Here is an 18,716-nt window from a genome sequence, read left to right on the forward strand (position 1 = left end):
GACTTGACTTCTCTCTCTCTCTCTCATGCCAAACCAAAACCCTGTTGTTTCAAATTTTCCATCTTTTAGAATGTAATTCAAGCGTAGCAGCGCCCTCCCCGTCCATGATTTTTCCGATTGTCGGAAGCCGAAGCCCTAGTTTTTGTTCTCACCCATTTGTCGATACTGCTTATCAAGCCATCAAGCCATTTCCTTCATATATATATATATATTTGAGTCTGTCTCTCTCTCTCTCTCTCGCCAGTGTTTACTTTGTTGTTCAATCTCGATTATGGAGGTGTTTATCTGGAAACTCAATTGCATCGTGGTTTGATTTATTCGTAATTTAACATCCCTTTCTTTCTATTTGGTTGTTAATATAAAGGATTGAATCAGGTGTCAATTGACTCTGAGCTTCCTATGCTAGAATAAGGGTTTTGAGTCAGAAAAATTGAGCTATCTCGAGTCTAATCAATGGAAAGCGCAAACGTTTCCGATCGAATGGATCTCAGGGACCCTTTACTGGAAGCCGCATCTGTCACCCACCGTACTGCGAAAGCTGATTCTCACAAGACACGGAATAAGGAATTTGGATATGGATTTGAAGCAGGCGATCGCAGGCTTGTCTTTTCGCGGCAATCCTCGTTCCACCAAGCGCACGAACCTCGCACACCAGTTTCGATTATTTCCAATGACAAAGCTAAGCCTTGGCTCTCTCGGAGTGTGTCGAGTATTGATATTCCACCAGCGATTGATCCGTTAGAGGAATATGAGAAATTTACTGGGGAAGAGAAAAGTTCCACTGAAAAAATTTCGGCATTTTGGCTTGTGACATCTGCTTTTCGGCTAATTCGGTCTGGAAACAGGCCTATGAAGAGGTTGTTTATATTGATTTCACTCAACGTGGCTTACTCCACTGCAGAATTATTTATAGGCCTTCTCTCAGGGCGAGTAGGTAAGGAAAATAATTCCTTTTATTTTAACTAAAATTTTGATGGGTTTGTAAGATTTCTTCACGATTGTGATTTTTATTATTCTTTTTTTTTTTTTCTTTTCATTTTGAAGCCAATATTCATATGTGTGGGAATGTGCACCTATCTAAGGTGGCTTATGATAAAATTAGGGAAAATTATACAGCTAGTCTCTGAAGTTTCACTAGGTTGCGTATTGTTTTCTAAATTTTAAATCACCGCATTCAACACTTTGAACTTTCAAAAGAATTTCAATTTAAAGCATGAGCATATATGCCCGTTAACAGCCTAACTTCTGTAAAGTCCCATGACTAACACATGACTAAATTGTGGAGTAACTTTTTAGCCCATATAAAAGCTGGAAATGAGTTCCATTCCAGCAATAATTGAGTTGGCTGCAAAATGAACTCTGTTTTCTATTCCACTAAAAGTGAACTACTAATCTGACGTAGAGGTGCACCCTTTTGTTTGGTACATCTATCAGGGACAAACAACCACTAAAATTGTTTGATACATCTATGTACCAAAAATTGCAGTCATGTTTGGTATAGCAATTTTTATTTATTTTTTTTTCTTTTGAAAGTTTAAGGAGTTAAATGCCATTGTTTATTCTATAAAGAAAATGCCATTAGTTAAGTTTTAGGAGTAATTCTATAAAAGGAGAAGAATGTCATGTTGTAATGTGGAATTTGCATTTTTTTATGGGCAAAAATGTCCAACAAAACTTCTGAATAGACCTCTTGTCAAATAAGTAACGGGATGATCTCTAGTTCAGTCAAGAGGTCTTTCATCACCAATTATTGAATTCTGTCTTAGATGACTGTTAAGAATTCGACCTGCATATAGATGAGGCCTAAGTAATATGCTTTCTTAGGAAATGTTAATCAATGCATCCATGGCAGTGCCTCTCTATTTTACCACTAGATGTTCTTTTCTTGTATTGTTTTGTATTCTTGTTTCTCTTTTGGATACGCGTATGCTACGAATACAATGAAAGAGGTACACCTTCTGAAGCTTTGTTTGGTATAGTGGTGAGAGCAGCTATTTTTGGTTTAAATTTCAGCAGTCACAAAAAATTTCTCACATAAACAGCTGCAGTTTCAGCCCTACTATACTAAGCAAGGCTTAAATCTCTTTCCAGTTATGTTCTTAGGGAAATACAGAGGAACTGCCAAACAAAAGCAACACAATTGGCCACTCTGGGCTAATTGAAGCCTATGCAGTCTGAAACCCATGGCATGCTCTTTTATTTCCTTCACTAGCATTTTTTAGGAAGTTGATTCTTTAAGGTGTCTCCCTATAAACCCAGTGTTTCTTGTGTCTAATATATATTAGTTGCATGGAATTTGTATATTTTTACAATTCATCAACAAATTTTTGGTATGAAAATAAAAGATAAATAATTTTTCAAAATTTTTACAACTTTGTTTTTCCAATTTTCTGCTCCTCCTTGTTGACATACTTTATAACAAGATTGACTTGGTTGATAGATAGAGCTACATGCTTCATCAACAGGGGCTTGCTTAATTTTTTTTCTTTTAAATTGATGTATTGTCATTTATGCCCTTGCAGGTTTGGTCTCGGATGCATTTCATTTGACATTTGGCTGTGGCCTGCTTACTTTTTCATTATTCGCCATGGCTGCCTCTAGGCGAAAGCCTGATTGTGCCTACACTTATGGGTATGATGGGATGTCTACATGGCCTTAAGCTTTCATTTAACTGTTCCCCACCCCCCCCCCCCCCCCCCCGGTTTCTGGATAGGTAGGTAGAGAGGGGATGATGAGTTTGGAATGAGCAATTATCATTATGCCATCCTTTGTCCCTATTAGCCTTCATTTATCTTGATATAGTCTTTCCACTTACTTGGGTTTGACTTGCCAAACATTCTTAACTCAGCTTCTCCAGGATTTAATTTTCACACAAACACGCACGCGCATATATACATGGCACTGCTAGCACCTAGGTATCACCAAGTTAAGTGATACCTTTTTGTAGGGTCTACATGAGGCTGTGGAAACTTTGTTATTGTAGTTAAAGTTCATCTCATGCCTAACTTGCTTATCGAATTTGAACCCCATCCTGTAATGATGAGGCTTGATTGACGCTTTCAAATGTAGAATACTTCAAAAATGGCAAGAAATATCAAAATGGAAGTAAAATTTTGATTACATTGATGCCCCCCCCCCCCCCTCTCTCTCTCTCTCCTGGGATCCCTACACAGTTGCTGAATGGACCCCAACTTGATTGGGAAGCTTGGAATAAAATGAGCTTTTGATCTAGTGATTGAGATTTTTTATTTTTTGTAGTGCCAAACTCACACAGGGTCCCATAAGAAAAGTGTCATAAGACTTGGTGGAAGCTAGGTGTTTGCAGAGTATTTCATTGTAATATATTTATATGTATGTATGTGTTTATGTATGTATGAATTGGTGGGATGAGTCTGATTAATTGGATTGTTTTATGTATGTAGCTAAACTATATTTTTAAGTCTCCAGGAATAAATTTTAATTGACTATTATTATCCTTATATACCAACAGGTACAAAAGGCTAGAAGTTTTGTCTGCTTTCACTAATGCTGTGAGTATATAATATTTCTCGTATATTTGGGGTTGATGTGCTCCTTTATGTGTATAATGATCATTATTCTGTATTAGACTGTTGTATATTATTTTAATTGCTGATGTTCATACGATATTGATGCATTAAGGACGCTTTATAGCTGTGGCGTGGTTGCTACACCATCCATATTGTTACATAGTGCCTCAGACAGTTTTTGGGCACTGTTCTGGGATCGTATTTTATTTGGAGCATGTTATGTGAACACCTCATCAATGACACACGCTGGAAATCTCCTGGGATTTCTATTCATTCACTATGTTTGTATTGAGTTTTTTTGACATGGTTTGTGTTGTTGCTTAAAGTATATCAAACTTGAGAATTGGCATTATGTGGGAGCGGTCAATGTTCTTTTAACAACTAACTAAATATGGGTACAATATGCATCTACTTTCTTTGGAAGTGCTGGATATTTGACCATAAAGGATTGGGAAATAATTAAGAAGTGAAGAAGCATGGAAGATTGCTGTAAGCAGAAAAATTTTTATTACCTTCTTTTTGGTCCCCCAGTTATAGGGAAAATTTAATTTCTGGTTAGAAAGCAAATTATGTTTTTTAACATAGCTTAATCTCATAATTTTCATGTTTCATTTTGTTTCCTTTCCCTTTGTAGTTCTTTTTGCTTAGCTATCTGCATACTTCCATTTTTCCCAATTAGCAAGTAAGGGCTGTGGTGTCTTCTATGTTGCTAGCTTGTTTTCCTAGTGTTTATCACAATGCTCTCTTTTGGTTTTCCTTTAACTTCCATGCTGCCTTTAAGTTTGCTACTTCTCCTATGTACTTTTATTATTTTCTTTCTTTATCTCTCTTCTGGTTTGTTATCTAGTGAAGTTCTCTCATCTTCCCGCTCTATCAATCCATATGTACCTCCCGTTTGGTTGTCTGTATTCACTTTTCCAAATTAAATCACAGTGCACATAATTTTTTAATGAATAAAAATTAAAATAAAATTAAAACAAAGATATCCCTAAAATTTCTAAAACTTGGAAAAAAAAAGTCAGAAAAGTTATCTGAAAAATGTTTTCACCATTTTGCAATCTTGATATTTGGTATAACTGTTCTTGAAGTACTAAAGAATGATTCTGAAAATATAATTATTAATAATTCTTATTTTTTATCGTAATGCATTAATTCATATGACTAAACATTATACTAATCATATTTTTTAATTGATTTAGACATTTACTTTATTTATACTGTTTGATTTATTAATGTTTAATTGAGGTATCAATGAATTGCTTGATGATGATTTTTTTTTTTTTTAATTTTTTTTATGATGATTAAAGGATTGTGTGATAATTAATTTTTAGTTGATTCAAGGACAGAAATGAACTTCTGTGCAATGAAGTATGCAAAAATTTTCTGATTAAGCAGTAATTTGTCTTTCCAAATGTTGCTAAGGAGTTGTGCGGTATCACCATTAAAAATTACGCAAACCAAAATATAAACAAGAATTTAACAAATAGACTACCTTTTTGGTTATATTTTCAAAACTAAAACGAAATCTTGGAAACTTCAAGAAAATCCAGTTATTTATTTATTTATTTTTTTCTGAAAATTTTGGCAACATTATGCTCAACTAGATTTATTTTTCCTCCCTTTGTTTCATTTTTATTTTGTTTTGCTCTTTGCTTGCTTGTTCTCTAGGAGGATGTCTTATCCTTCTCCTTTGCAACGTCTTTTCTCTCTTTTCTCTAATTTTTTTTAAAAAAAAAAAATTCCAAAAGATTATTACTGCTGTTGTGGTTTTTGTCAACATTTTGTTGGTGCATGCATGTGTGATATATATCTATCCCAGGCTAATATATGACTACTTGTATTGTGTTGCATGTGTAGACAGCTGTTTCTATTGTTTATGTCATTCTCCTTAGCTGTGGAAGCACTTCATGCATTCATACAAGATGAATCAGAGCACAAGTAAGTTGGCTATATGGACATAGACAAGCTGAGCTCCAATATAGATGACTATATGCTCTACTATGCTTTTGTACTTGTTGATCATTTCCTTGGTGCATCAAAATGGATACGTTACTTATAGATTGGGTTTGTGTTCTTTGGTGCCTTTTTTGTGATATAAATTTATTTGTGACATATAGGCATTACTTGATTGTTTCGGCTGTGACAAATTTATTGGTGAACCTTATTGGCGTTTGGTTCTTCAGGAACTATGCTCGCATTAACCTTGGTGAGTTGTATACTGCAGTTTTATATGTTTCTTGGAATTGTCATATGCCTATTTGGACTGCTTATTCTTGGATATATCTGAAATATATTTGTTCTTTTGTTTCTTATGGGATAATTAAAAACTGCAATTTCTTGTTGGAAGCTGCTAAGTCCAACTGTTAAAGTTATGTTCTCATGGTGCGATAGCTCCCCAACCTCTTAAGGAAAATATGTTATGTGCATTCAATTAGGGAATCATGGATGAAATCCTAAAATAGCTCATTGATGTTAAACGAGTGGGATAGAACTATAAAAAATTAGGCAGGTTTTAGACCAAGTGATGCTAACTACTATTATTGCTCATGCCCCTAGGTTGGCTTACTTGGAAACCTTAGAAAAAACAAATTTGGAAGATATGGAAGAGTTGCACATGTACCTCTCAGGGACTGGGGTAAGAAACCTTTTATGAGAACTGATTTATATGGACACAAGAAAGGATAATAATGGTAATGAGAGGAAGAGGATATATGGGCAGCATTGATATGGAGGGAAGGCAAAGTCTAGCAGCACGGTTTTAGAGTTTCTATATCTTGTATGTGTAGAGCTGTAAAAACATGTTTTAAGATGAGAGTAATGAACCAAATAAGAGCCAAATAGTTTTTTCCTCAACTACGAAAATAGGCTTTCATGTAGGATTGTAAAGCCATTCTAGGTGATAGTTTGACCATAGAAGGTAGTATTTTCGCATTAGATATATCCATTAAAAAACAGAAAAGAAAATGTAAATCCATTTAAGAAAATTGTATGAAACCTAAAAAGGGGAATTGATTGAAGAAGGGACTTGGATGGTAATGTCAAATATTTTGTGAATGGCTGAATGAATTGGCCTTGAGATTTGTATATTATATATAGACTTTACAAGAATGCTATACATGGAAAGTAAATAAGGTCTAGCATGATTTTAGCCCTATACAAGTAAACTATAATCTGTCAAGCCCTATACATGTAAACTAAATATATGCTAACTGTACAAAATAATGAATTGATATATAAGGAAATAAATGAGGGCTGAAGTAAGGAAAGAGATATTTTGCTTTAAAAGTTGTTCCGTTGACGGCCCCCCTCAAATTGATGCGGGTTGATCAACAAGCATCAATTTGCTACTTAGTAAGCAATGTTGATGACGAGTGAGAGCCTTGGTGAAGATATTCGCAATTTGTAATTAAGTGGAAATGTGTGGAAGAGTGATATCACGAGCTTCAAATGCTTCACGGATAGACTGACAATCGACTTCAATATGCTTCGTGCGCTCATGATAGACATGATTGGCCATGATTTGGATAGCACTCATATTATCAGCATGTAGAGGTGTAGGATCAGTCTCAGAAAAATCTTGCTCAGCAAGAAAGCCTCGAAGCCAAATAATTTTAGAACAAGCAAGAGACATCGCCTGATATTCAGATTCCTTTGATGACTTAGAAACTCTGTCTTGCTTCTTACTCTTCCAAGAGATCAATGCATCACCTAAGAACACACACCAATTAGTGATGGAGCGATGTGTATCCACACAACCAGCCCAATCAGCATCGCTATAAGCTGCAAGGCTAGCAAAATTGCATGTAGTGAAGAATAAACCACGGCAGAAGTGCCTTGAACATAGTGTATGATCCTACGAACAACAGCCAAATGAAGATGACGAGGAGTCTGAAGAAATTGGCTGACTTGCTGTACAGCAAAGGAAATGTTTGGTCTAGTAATGGTGAGATAGACAAGACTGCCTACCAACTTCCCGTATAAACTGGGATCAGTAAGTAAGTCACCCTCTTCTTTGCGAAGCTTGACATTTAATTCCATGAGAGTATCATTAGAAGTACCCTTCTGAAGGCCAGCAGTGGCCACCAAGTAACTAGCATACTTATGTTGATTGAGTGAAATACCTAAGGGACTACAATTCACCTCAAGACCAAGAAAATATGCGAGAGACCCGAGATCTTTCATATGAAAGGACTCTGAGAGATGAGTCGTGATCTGAGCAAGTGAAGCAGAATCGGAACTAATAATCACAATATCATCAACTTAAACCAAAAGAACAACAATACCCATGTCTGATTTCCGAAGAAACAATGAAGTGTCATACTTGCTCTGCTTGAATGAGAATTGTAATAAAGTGGTGCGGAATTTATCAAACCAGGCCGTCGGAGCTTGTTTGAGACCATAAAGAGAACGATGAAGTTTACACACATGTGAAGTCGGAGAGGGAAACAAGCTCGGGGGTGGCTTCATATAAATACACTCTTTAAGATCCCTGTGAAGAAATACATTCTTGACATCCATCTGATGTAGTGGCCACTCACTGGAAGCAGCAATAGTTAGAATCGTACGAACAATAGTCATCTTAGCCACAGGAGCAAAGGTCTCTTCATAATTAACACCATATTCCTAATTATTCCTAAAGGTGAGATTTGTAACGATCCAGACTTCCATCAGATCAGACCTTGACTGAGTAAACCCATTTACAACCTAGAGGAACAATGGTGGGAGGACAAGGCTCAATGTTGACTCACTTTAAAAATGAGCAGCGCAAAGACTATCCCAAGTATAGGAGTTCTGTCGTGTAATAATTAGCCTTAAAAAAGGGTAGATCGTCTCCTTAGAGAATGCAAATCAATTTCAAACTCGCGCAAAACAGAAAGAAGAAAATAAGAAAACAATTTACTGAACATAGTTCAGATTCGATTTCTGGGGTTTTTGAGAATTTGTGACGAAATTAAAACGACGTGAAACCTAAACTATGAACCTAACAAGCATAAACCAACCAGACAACTCACTAATTAAACACTCAAATAATAAATCATAAGCAAGAACCTCACTAATCAGTATCAAACAAAGACAAACTAAACTTAATAGTTTCAAACAAACTCAACACCTTAATAACTTAAACAAAAAATGGATCCAACAATATCTAAAAATAAACTCAACTTAACAAAGGCTCAACTAAATAAACTTAATCTAGCAATATCTTAAACATAAATAAACGTAACACTAACGTAAACAAAAATAATCAATCCAATAATCAACTCAACTAAATATTAAAATACGGAACAAAAAGTAAATAAACAATAAGAAATTCTTCAACAATGAAATAGACTAAACACACTAATTAACTTAAACAAGCATTTAATTCCAACACTAACTTTAAATAAAAACAAGCTAAACTCAACAATAAATATAACTCAAACAAGATTTAATGATTTTAAATAAAAAAGACAAACTGACTTCCATAATAAAAATAACCCAAATAAGATTTCATTCCAACACTGATTTTAAATAAAAAAAAAGACAAACTGAACTTATTAATACTCAAATGAATATTAAAATAACACAAAGAGAGAGAGAGAGAGAAAGAGAAAGAAACCCAACAGTAACTTTAAATACGAATACTCAATGCAATAATTAACTCAAACTAAACATTAAAATATCTATTGAAATGACAATGAAGTATATAACAAGTAAACAAAACTAATTAATTGAAGAGAGAGAGAGAGAGTAAGAGAGTGGGAGGAAATGGTCGTGGAGAAGAGCCTCTCCCAGCTGCAGCTTGCCTCCCTAGAAGGAGAAGACCCCCTTGCTGCCCTCTTTCAAACCCTATGCCCCCAAAAAGCAACCCTAAAAAGCTAGCTATTAAAACCCTAAAAAGCTCCCTACCTAAAAACCCACTCCCCTAGCCTTCCTTTTTCTTTAAAACCCCCAGCACATGACCTTTGTTTCCTTCCGGCGCACGGCTTGCCAGTGCCCACTTAATTCCCACCAGGTCGGCTGCTGCTTCTCCTCACGGCCCAGCGCATAGCAGGCCTAGCTCACATGAAACTCATGCAACTTTCATGTGGTCTTGTCACCCTTTGAGACCCAGCGCACGTTCCCTTCACACACGCAATCGGCTCTTTAATTTCATGAAGCTCCAGCTGCCTTTAGCTTCTGTGCATGGCCCATTCAATTCACACACATGGCCCAAGATGCATGGCCGAGCTTCTTCATGACAAGCCCACGTGCTTGCCTGCATGAACGCCCAAACTTCTTGCTTCTTCATGCATGGCCCGAGTTCCAGCTCCTTAATGTTGCATGTGCCATGCAAATACATGGCCCATTGTCTCATGCCTTGAATGCTTGTACATGTAGACGACCCTCTTCTCGTGCATGGAGCCCAAGACACACGACCTTCTCTTAATTGCATGGGAGGGCTTCCTTTTTACGTGGCTCTCCAAATTTCCTACGTGACGCGGCTTCTGAAAATTATCCTGCAATAATTAAACATAAATATCCGTAAATTTACAGCAAAATAGGATAATTATCTCAAGATTATCAATTGTGCTCAATGATTAAAATAGTGGACATAATTAAGCATTTAATTAAAATTTTAACAGTTATTAATGCATTTAAATACTTAATTACGCAACTTTGACGCTTAATCAAATGTCCCAGGTGTGATTGGCCTCTAGAGCGGCAATTTCTTCTTGCATAGCTTGTTGCTAACAATCATGCTTGGCAACGTGTGAGTAGGAAGTGGAAATATCTAAATTGGACAATGTAGCAGTAAGAGCTGAAACAGACTTACCAGAACTTGAAGAGGGAAACCCATACCTGTCTGGGAGTACAGACACTCGAGAAGAGCGACGTACCAAAGGCTCTAGAGGTGCTGCAATTGATTGAATCTAGAGTGTGGTAGGATCATATATTGGATGAGCTACCGGAAGAGACTATGGGCGCGGGCGCCGTGTATAGCTGGTTTAAAACGAGAACTGACTGGATGAAGATCCGAGAACCCCTCCTCAAAGGAGGGGAGAATCACAGTAGGAGAGGAGGGTATAGAGGACACAGGAAATAAATGTTGATTTTCAAAGAAAATAACATTCCTAGAAATGCGTCTACGATGTAATGTAGGATCATAGCAAACAAATCCCTTTTTAAACAACATTGTATCCCAAGAATGCACATCGAATAGATTGAGCAGATAATTTATGTCGCTCATGAGGAGGTAAATGAACAAAACATACACAACCAAAGGTACGGAGGTTATTGTAACTAGGTTGCTTAGCAAATAAATGGAAATAGGGAGACTCCATAAGTAGGACTTGAGAAGCTAAACGATTAATCAAGTAAGTAGCAGTTTTCAAAGCCTCAACCCAAAACAAGGATGGAACAAAGGATTCTAGCAAGAGAGTACGGATCACATCTAGGAGACGACGATTTTCGTTCGGCTACTCCATTCTGTTGGGGAGTAGCAGGATATTAATGTTGATGAATAATGCCTTTAAAGGCCAAAAATGCTTGAAACTCAGTAGACACATATTCACTACCAGAATCTGTGCGTAATGTCTTAATAGAAGCAGAAAATTGATTGTTAACATACGCTAAAAACTCAGTGAAAGAACGAAAAACATTAAATTTAGAGTGGAAAGGGTAGACCCAAGTAAATCTGCTATGATCATCAATGAAAGTCGCATAGTATTTAAATTTTTCATGTGAACTAACCGGGGAAGGTCCCCAAACATCACTATGCAAAGGGAAGGGAATAGTTTTGCTTTTACCAAGTTTGCAAGAGGCGCACTCAAGAGATAAAGAAGAACGTACTTTATGACCAAGTAAACCAGAGTTCAATACATGAGATAAGATCTGAGTATTGGGATGGCCTAACAATGATGCCACACCTTACTAAGATCTGAAACATTATTACAAGCAAAAGACTTAAAAGAATAAACTAGAGAACGTGCTGGAACAGGCAAAAGTAGTGGAAACAAGCGCCCCACTTTAGGTCCCTTTGCGATCGGCTTTCCCATTAGCTAGTCTTGCACAACACAACCATTACTTGAAAAATTAACAGAACAATTGTTATAAACTAATTGACGACAAAAATAAGATTCGTGGAAAACTAAGGAGCAAGAAACACATTAGTGAACTTAGAAGAGGCATCTCTGATAGCAGCTATTGGCAAAGAACTGCCATTGGCAGTCTGAATAGCAGATTGACCAGCGTAGGGCCGAACATGACACAAGGTAGTGGGATTATTTGTCATGTGATTAAAGGCACCCGAGTTCACATACCAAAGATTAGTAGAATTGTTACCTTTGAGCCCCATTGCTAATAATGCCGAAATTAGCTCCTATTCCACCATGTCAGGTGTGCAGTAATTCGCTGGAGGAGGTGCATGAACAAAGTAGTCACCTAAAGAAGAGCCAGGGGCCGCAAAAGTCATTGTGGGGGGTACACTAACAGAAGTCTGGAATGCCTGGGCCTGCCGATTCTGCGGGCGTATACGACATTCTTTGATAATGTGACTCTTCTTCTTGCAATAAGAGCATAATTTCTTGGAACAATTAGCAGCGATATGTCCAATTTCTTTGCAGCAAAAACACTACAAAGTTCTAGAATGCGCAGGCAGTCCTCGTCGTTGAGCAGCATAAGCCACAGGGACAGATCCATAACTACCATGAGATTGTGCCAGAGTAACTTGAGTACTAAACCGTTGTTCTTCACGAAGTAACTCACCAAAACAAACATCCAGAGAAGGAATAGAAGAGTGATTTAGCAGAGACGAGCGAACAAATTCATACTCGGGGCGGAGTTTCATAAGAAACTGATCATGGTAACTAGTCTCGTGAAGATGTTGAATAATGGGAAGAGAAGTCACAGGAACATCCGTAGTAACAAGATTAGAATATTCATTCCAAAGAATCAGAATCCCCAAATAATAGTCTTGGATGGAACGATTTCCATGTTGAAACATGGCAATCGCATGCTCTAACTGAAAACGACGGGCACTGTTATCTTGATACTATACTGTTTTTAAATAAGTCGACATGGATTGAGCAGTGCGATAAGGTTGCAAGTTGGGGACAATATGTGGCTCAACCGAGCCATGAAGCCGAGACATAATCTGAGCATCAAGCACAGTCCATGAAGGACAAGCTGCGGACTCCTTGGATTTATCAGGATTAGGTGCACAATCCATGACATCAATATGACCTCAAAGATCTTTTCCCTTCAGGAAAAGTTCAAATTGAAAAGCCCATGTAGAATAATTATTGCCCGTAAACTTGGCACACGCGGGTACAAAGTCCATGCTAAATAATGGAGAAAATCGAGAAGCCCAAAAAAAAAACACTGTGCCGAAAGAAACAGACCACCAGAAAATCTAGAAGCCCAAAATGAACAACGTGGGTACAAAGAAAAACCAAGAACAACCTCCCTGCACTAAAAAATTAAATCTTGAACCAAAAAACTGTACTAAAAATTAAATCTTGAACCAAAAACCTGCTGTGCCGAGAAGATAAGTGCCAGAAACAGCAACAGAAAGCTGTTGCCTGCTTGCCGAGAGTCACAATCAGCAACAAAAACTGGAGTAATAAGTGGGAAACCAGAAACCTGTTGTGCCTGCTTGCCGAAAGTCACAAGCCTGCTTTCCGAGAGTCACAAACAGCAACAGAAACTGGAGAAATAAGTGGCAAACCAGAAACTTGCTGTGCCTGTTTGCCAAAAGTCACAAACAGCAACAGAAAACTGTTGCCTGCTTTCCGAGAATCACCAGGACACCAACTGGAGGAATAAATGGCAACCCAGAAACCTGTTGTGCCGACAGCCACGCAGCCACAGAAGTACCGAAAGAACAGAGAAAAATTCCAGAAGAGAAAACAAAACCACAACAGCCACGAATCCGAGAAGACAAAACCCAAAAAAAAAAAAAAAATTTGAAGGGAAAAAAAACCTAGCAGTTGGCTGGCTCTGGTACAATGTCAAATATTTTTTGAATGGCCGAATGATTTGGCCTTGAGATCTGTATATTATATATAGACTTTACAAGAATGCTATGCATAGAAAGTAAATAAGGTCTAGCATGATTCTAGCCCTATACAAGTAAACTATAATCTGTCAAGCCTTATACATGTAAACTAAATATATGCTAACTGTACAAAATAATGAATTGAAATATAAGGAAATAAATGAGGGCTTACGTAAGGAAAGAAATCTTTTGCTTTGCTGTTTGCTGTTCCGTTGACAGGTATAAGGTCGTGAAGTCAAAATCTTTTGGAAAAAAATGACTGGTCATATAATAATTCTATCAAGAGGTATCTTGTTTAATTTTTTTTTAACAAAAAGTATAATGAGCTGTGGTGGAATGGCAAAAGTCAAAAAAGCAATTAAGAGAAGTGGTAGAGATATGGCAATAGCCAATAATGTTGAAATGGGGGGAAAACTTTGAGAAGTATAAAGAGGTGAGAAATGGTGCAAGCAAATGTACTTACTGGAGCTAAATATACATAGGCTATATGCTAAATATGGAGAGAATGGAAAACACGTACTTGTTTGAGGGAGGGGAAGAAAGAGGAAAGACCTGGACAGCATTAAATATTAATCAAGTGTACAAAAGTGAGCAGAATATTTTGCCATTGAAAGAAGATATAAAAAGGTGACTTTATTTTGTAAGCTATTTAATGTGGAGCAAGTGGAAGACATAAATCCAAAGTCGTCCAATGAGCTGACTTGAGCTTGTCCTTGTGTTGAAAATGGGTGGGCCTAGTTAGGCTGTTAAAAGTTTTATGACCCCTGAGCCCAAGCTGAAGCCTCATACGAATAAAATATCAAATCTGCTATCTATCTATCTATATATATATATGTGTGTGTGTGCATTTTACCTACTTTTTTTAATTTAAAAATATTTTCTAAATATAGTTTAAATATATCTGAGCTGCCCTAGGCAGGCCTATGTGGAGCATATTAGGCCTGACCAAAACCTGTACATTCTGAATCCCACAACTTTGGTGACATTAACGAGGAAAAGGCTCACTAGTTAATGCTTGTAGAAATAGTATAGAAAATTGAATATGCATTAAAAAAATGCAAAATGAAAATTTTGTTGGAGTGGCTGGCATCCCTAAATCTGAATGTGTTGCTTTTAGTGTTTTAAGTTTAGACCTTCCCCACAAACAACTGGCCAGTGGGTATGGATCCTTAGTGGGCGAGCACTCCAGATTTTTGTCATTGTATAGTGGATGACATCTTTGTTGAATACTTCAATTATGCAAATGTTTAGGAGATTGTGGCCCAATATGGTTGGCTAGTTTGTTTGACAAATTTATATAGACAAAGAAAGTTGCTCCTCTGTGTCTGGTTGGTCACAGGTTTGAGTCCAAAGAAATAGGATCTCTAAATAAAAGCAGGGGTGAGGCTGTGTACACTGTGATGACCCTCCCCCTACTCCTGCAATGCTGGGAGCTTTGTGGCCGAGGTTGCCCTTTTTATAAAGAGAAAGAAGGGCACTAAATGAATATAAATAAATAAGGGTGATATTTGAAATTGTAAGTCATTGTGCAACTAATCTTACGAGTTATACAGTGAAACTTAATTTACATTTTATTTGCAGAAAATGTCTTGGAAATAGAATGGAGTAAGATGAGAATATAATAAATGCTATAAAAAAAAAAAATGAAAATATAATAAAATTTGTATAGGGATAAAATAATTTTTAAAAAGTTCATCATGCTAAAGTTTGTATTATTCCATCAAACCTAAAAACCAGAATATGCATTCCCATGGTGGAATTTGGGAATACTCATTCCTTTTCTATTCCATGTGATGGATTCATAAAATTTTTTGCATTGTTATTTACTTTATGATGAAAACGCCTCTTCTTTTGTAACTTACAGCATGACTGGTCTTTAATATCAGATCTTTATAGTATGACTTGTCTATTCCTTGGAATAGACATTTCATGAACCATGAACCATGAACCATGAACCAAGTGTAATCTTAGGAGTTGAACAAAGATTAGATGAAAAAGAAGAGTTTTAGAAGATCAGTTTTGTTTTAAACCATGGAGGTTGGTCAGAAATGTTAGATACCTATTGAGGAGACTAATAAAAAATATTGGAGAAAAGAAGATGATTTGGACATGATTTCTGTATGTTTAAAAAGGTCTATGATAACACAGGGAGTTGGGGGGTTGAGGTGTTAGGCAAGAGATATATAGATGTTACCAGATATATGTACGATGGTGCAATGCTTAGTTTTAGAATTATTGGGGGAGAAATTGTGGAATTTTCAGCTACAATATGTTTATAGCTAGGTCAGATTTGAGTCCTCATTTTTTTGCTTTAGCAATGGAGTTGTACTGCACATTCAATACATGGGGCATTTTTCTACTGGATAATATTGTCTTCATAGTTGATATTAGACAAGGAACAGTATCTAATCTAGAACCATGGAGAGAGACTTTGTAGTCTAGGCTCTAAAGGTTTCATGATGATTAGAAGATAGATTGAAGACATGAACTGCTATGTGCAATTCTTGGGGAGATGAAGAAAAGGTAAAATTGATGGTAATGAAATTCATAACCAGATTTTTCTACTTAGGTCAATTAATAAAGAAAAATAGTAATTGAAGAAAATCTATTTTGGGAGTTTAAAGTAAGGCAGCTAAAGTAGAGTACATCTTGGGTTCTATGTAATAGTCAAATTTCTGTGAAGGGAGCATTTATGAACAACATAACCATCTATGTTATATGGGTAAGAATGATTGGCAACTATAAAAAAAGGTTGTTAGTACATAAAGCAAGCTCAGTTGAAATGGGTATTGTGTGCATGTGCATTTTTTTTTTCGTCTTTTTTTTTTTCTCTCTCCCTTTTTGGGATGAGGGTGGGAGGGGAGTGGGGGGAGAAGGTTATTGAGTCTAAAGAACTTTGGTGCTGTTTGCTTTTGAGAAAAATAGGTGATCTGATTGAGGTTAGAGGTGGTAGGGTAGACCTTGTAGAGCTTGTACTGATGTAATAAGAAAGAAGTTCGCGTGGTACTTCACTCTATTTTCTGGGCTATTTGGAAACACAGAAATATAAGGCTATTTGAAGGTGTTGAACTGCTAGATTATGAGATGAGGAATTTTGCAATTAGAATTTCTCATTGAAAATTGCAGAGTTGCTGGGAGATATTCCCTCCTCCTTCCCTCCCTTCGAAAGAGAAAAAGTAAAAATAAAAACTTGCAGGGCACAATTTCTTGAGCTCCTTTCCTCATACCCATTTTTTGTTTTAGCCTTTCATTCTTTTTATCTGGATTCCTTTCCAGTGACTTGATATTTTCTAAGATGTTCTTATGTTGCATGTCTCCTTGCAGTCTATCAAAAAGCAGAAGATATGAACTACCATTCCGTTTGCTTGCATGTTCTTGCAGATTCTATTCGCAGGTACAAAATAGACATCAGCAACCAACCCCCCCAAAAAATAAAAAACACAGACAGAAATGAGACAAAAAAACTCATATCAATGCATCTTTTGCATGCAAACACTTTATGCATCTGCAAGATGATTGGTTGAATGAGTTCTATTTTTTATTCCCTATTATTTGTTCTGTATGCCAATCTTAAGCTGGTGCACTCTCATTGTTTCAGTGCAGGTTTGATCTTGGCATCTTGGTTTTTGTCCCTAGGGTAATTATTGCTTATTTCCAGTCTGTATATCCTTTTTCATTTTCACGCATCCTCATTTGGTGCCATCCCAATTCTTTATTTTAGTTTAAATATAATAATTATTTTTTCCCCCTGTTTTCAGGGTTAAGAATGCTGAGGTTTTGTGCTTAGGGCTAGTTTCAGTTGCAGTCTTCATGCTTGTCATGCCACTTTTTAGGGTGACTGGCAGCATCCTTCTCCAAATGGCACCACCCGGCATTCCATCTTCGGCATTGAGTAAATGCTGGAGACAGGTGATTGTCTGTTCTTGTCTTAGGGTTTGAGGTTCCTAATAAATAATTTTTTTTTTTTTTCATATTTCATCATTTTAATATCTTCTTTTGTTAGATTGCTGCTCATGAAGATGTCTCAGAAGTGTCTCAAGCTCGGTTTTGGGAATTGGTGCCTGGATATGTTGTTGGATCACTCTCATTACAGGCAAGAGTGTTTTTCTTTTTTCTTTTCTTGTATTTTTTGGCAATCCATGCTGTTGAACCAAATAACTGGCAGGATGTTTCTGGATTACAGTTTCTTTGGGCTATTCTCTGTTTGGTTGTAACCTGTTTCCCGTTTCTTGGTTTCTTTTTCCATTGATCTGCTAATAGGTGAAGAAAGGAATAGACGATCGGCTGATACTGCAGTATGTGCATGGTTTGTACCACGATTTGGGAGTGCAGGATTTGACTGTGCAAACCGACTATGCCTGAACTTCAATCTCCCTTTCCTTCTACCTTGTGGGGGCTGACTGATGACAAGAGGTTTAGGCTTGGTTTCACAATTTGGCTTTGCTCTCACATTGGCAGCACAGAAGTGTATTATTTATTTGCAAAGAACTTTCTGCTTCCTAACAGGCGAAAATATTATGATTTGCTGCTGTTATGCTATATTTATGTTCTTTATAATGAAGAAATATATGATTTCGATATGTTTGTCTATATATTCTGGACATAATGTAGCCATTTAGGCTTCGTTTGGAATTCAAAAATACCAGCGAAGGGAAAGAAAAGTACTTTTTGGTTATCCTGAAAAGTGGAAAAAAATAAAATAAAAAATATACTAAATCTATGAACAATATTTTACACATAATTTATGTTTTTTTAATTATATTAAAATAATTTTTTATTTTTTATAGTATTTAATAGAAAAGTAAAATACAAAGAATAATGAGCTCTCTTTTTTTCTTTTTTCAAACAAAATCATTGATGGTAGGGGAACAAAAAACATGTTATTTCATTTTGTTATATGGGGTATCGTGAAAGGAGTGGTAGAACTCAGAGTGGGCATCGAATAGCTTAAATAATTGTATATGGTAATTATATTTTTGTTATATATGAATAAAATGATAAATAAAGTTGGATCAATTAGAAACCTCAACAAAATTTCAATTAATAAAAATGGAATTACCCTATTCTATAATTGTACAAATGTCTCTACTACGCAATGAGGTAATGCTTCTTTCATTACTTTTTCTTTTTCCCTATAATTTGAATTTGAG

General features: G+C 36.4%; 1 protein-coding gene across 3 annotated transcripts; it reads left to right on the forward strand.

The window, feature by feature from the left end:
* Positions 1-18,146, forward strand: LOC131167968 (metal tolerance protein C2). 3 transcript variants are annotated; one of them, XM_058127077.1, is made up of 11 exons: positions 1-277; positions 376-934; positions 2,523-2,631; positions 3,491-3,530; positions 5,410-5,486; positions 5,666-5,754; positions 16,891-16,960; positions 17,165-17,203; positions 17,325-17,475; positions 17,570-17,659; positions 17,827-18,146. In XM_058127077.1, exons 2-11 carry the CDS (start codon positions 454-456, stop codon positions 17,926-17,928), a joined length of 1,248 nt encoding a protein of 415 aa, XP_057983060.1. In that variant the 5' UTR covers positions 1-277; positions 376-453; the 3' UTR covers positions 17,929-18,146. The 3 variants fall into 3 exon arrangements, with proteins under 3 accessions (XP_057983060.1, XP_057983059.1, XP_057983058.1); XM_058127075.1 differs by having other exon boundaries at positions 34-277; positions 365-934; XM_058127076.1 differs by having other exon boundaries at positions 1-934.
* Positions 18,147-18,716: the final 570 nt, after the last annotated feature.

Source organism: Malania oleifera, chromosome 11 (genome assembly GCF_029873635.1).
Source record: "Malania oleifera isolate guangnan ecotype guangnan chromosome 11, ASM2987363v1, whole genome shotgun sequence".
Classification (NCBI taxonomy): Eukaryota; Viridiplantae; Streptophyta; class Magnoliopsida; order Santalales; family Ximeniaceae; genus Malania; species Malania oleifera.

Coding starts and splice junctions, on each gene's coding strand:
- LOC131167968 (XM_058127076.1), top strand. CDS start 454: ATGGAAAGCGCAAACGTTTCCGATCGAATGGATCTCAGGGACCCTTTA. Junction 16,961..17,164: donor CTTGCAGATTCTATTCGCAG/GTACAAAATAGA, acceptor TCATTGTTTCAG/TGCAGGTTTGATCTTGGCAT. Junction 17,476..17,569: donor TGAGTAAATGCTGGAGACAG/GTGATTGTCTGT, acceptor TTCTTTTGTTAG/ATTGCTGCTCATGAAGATGT.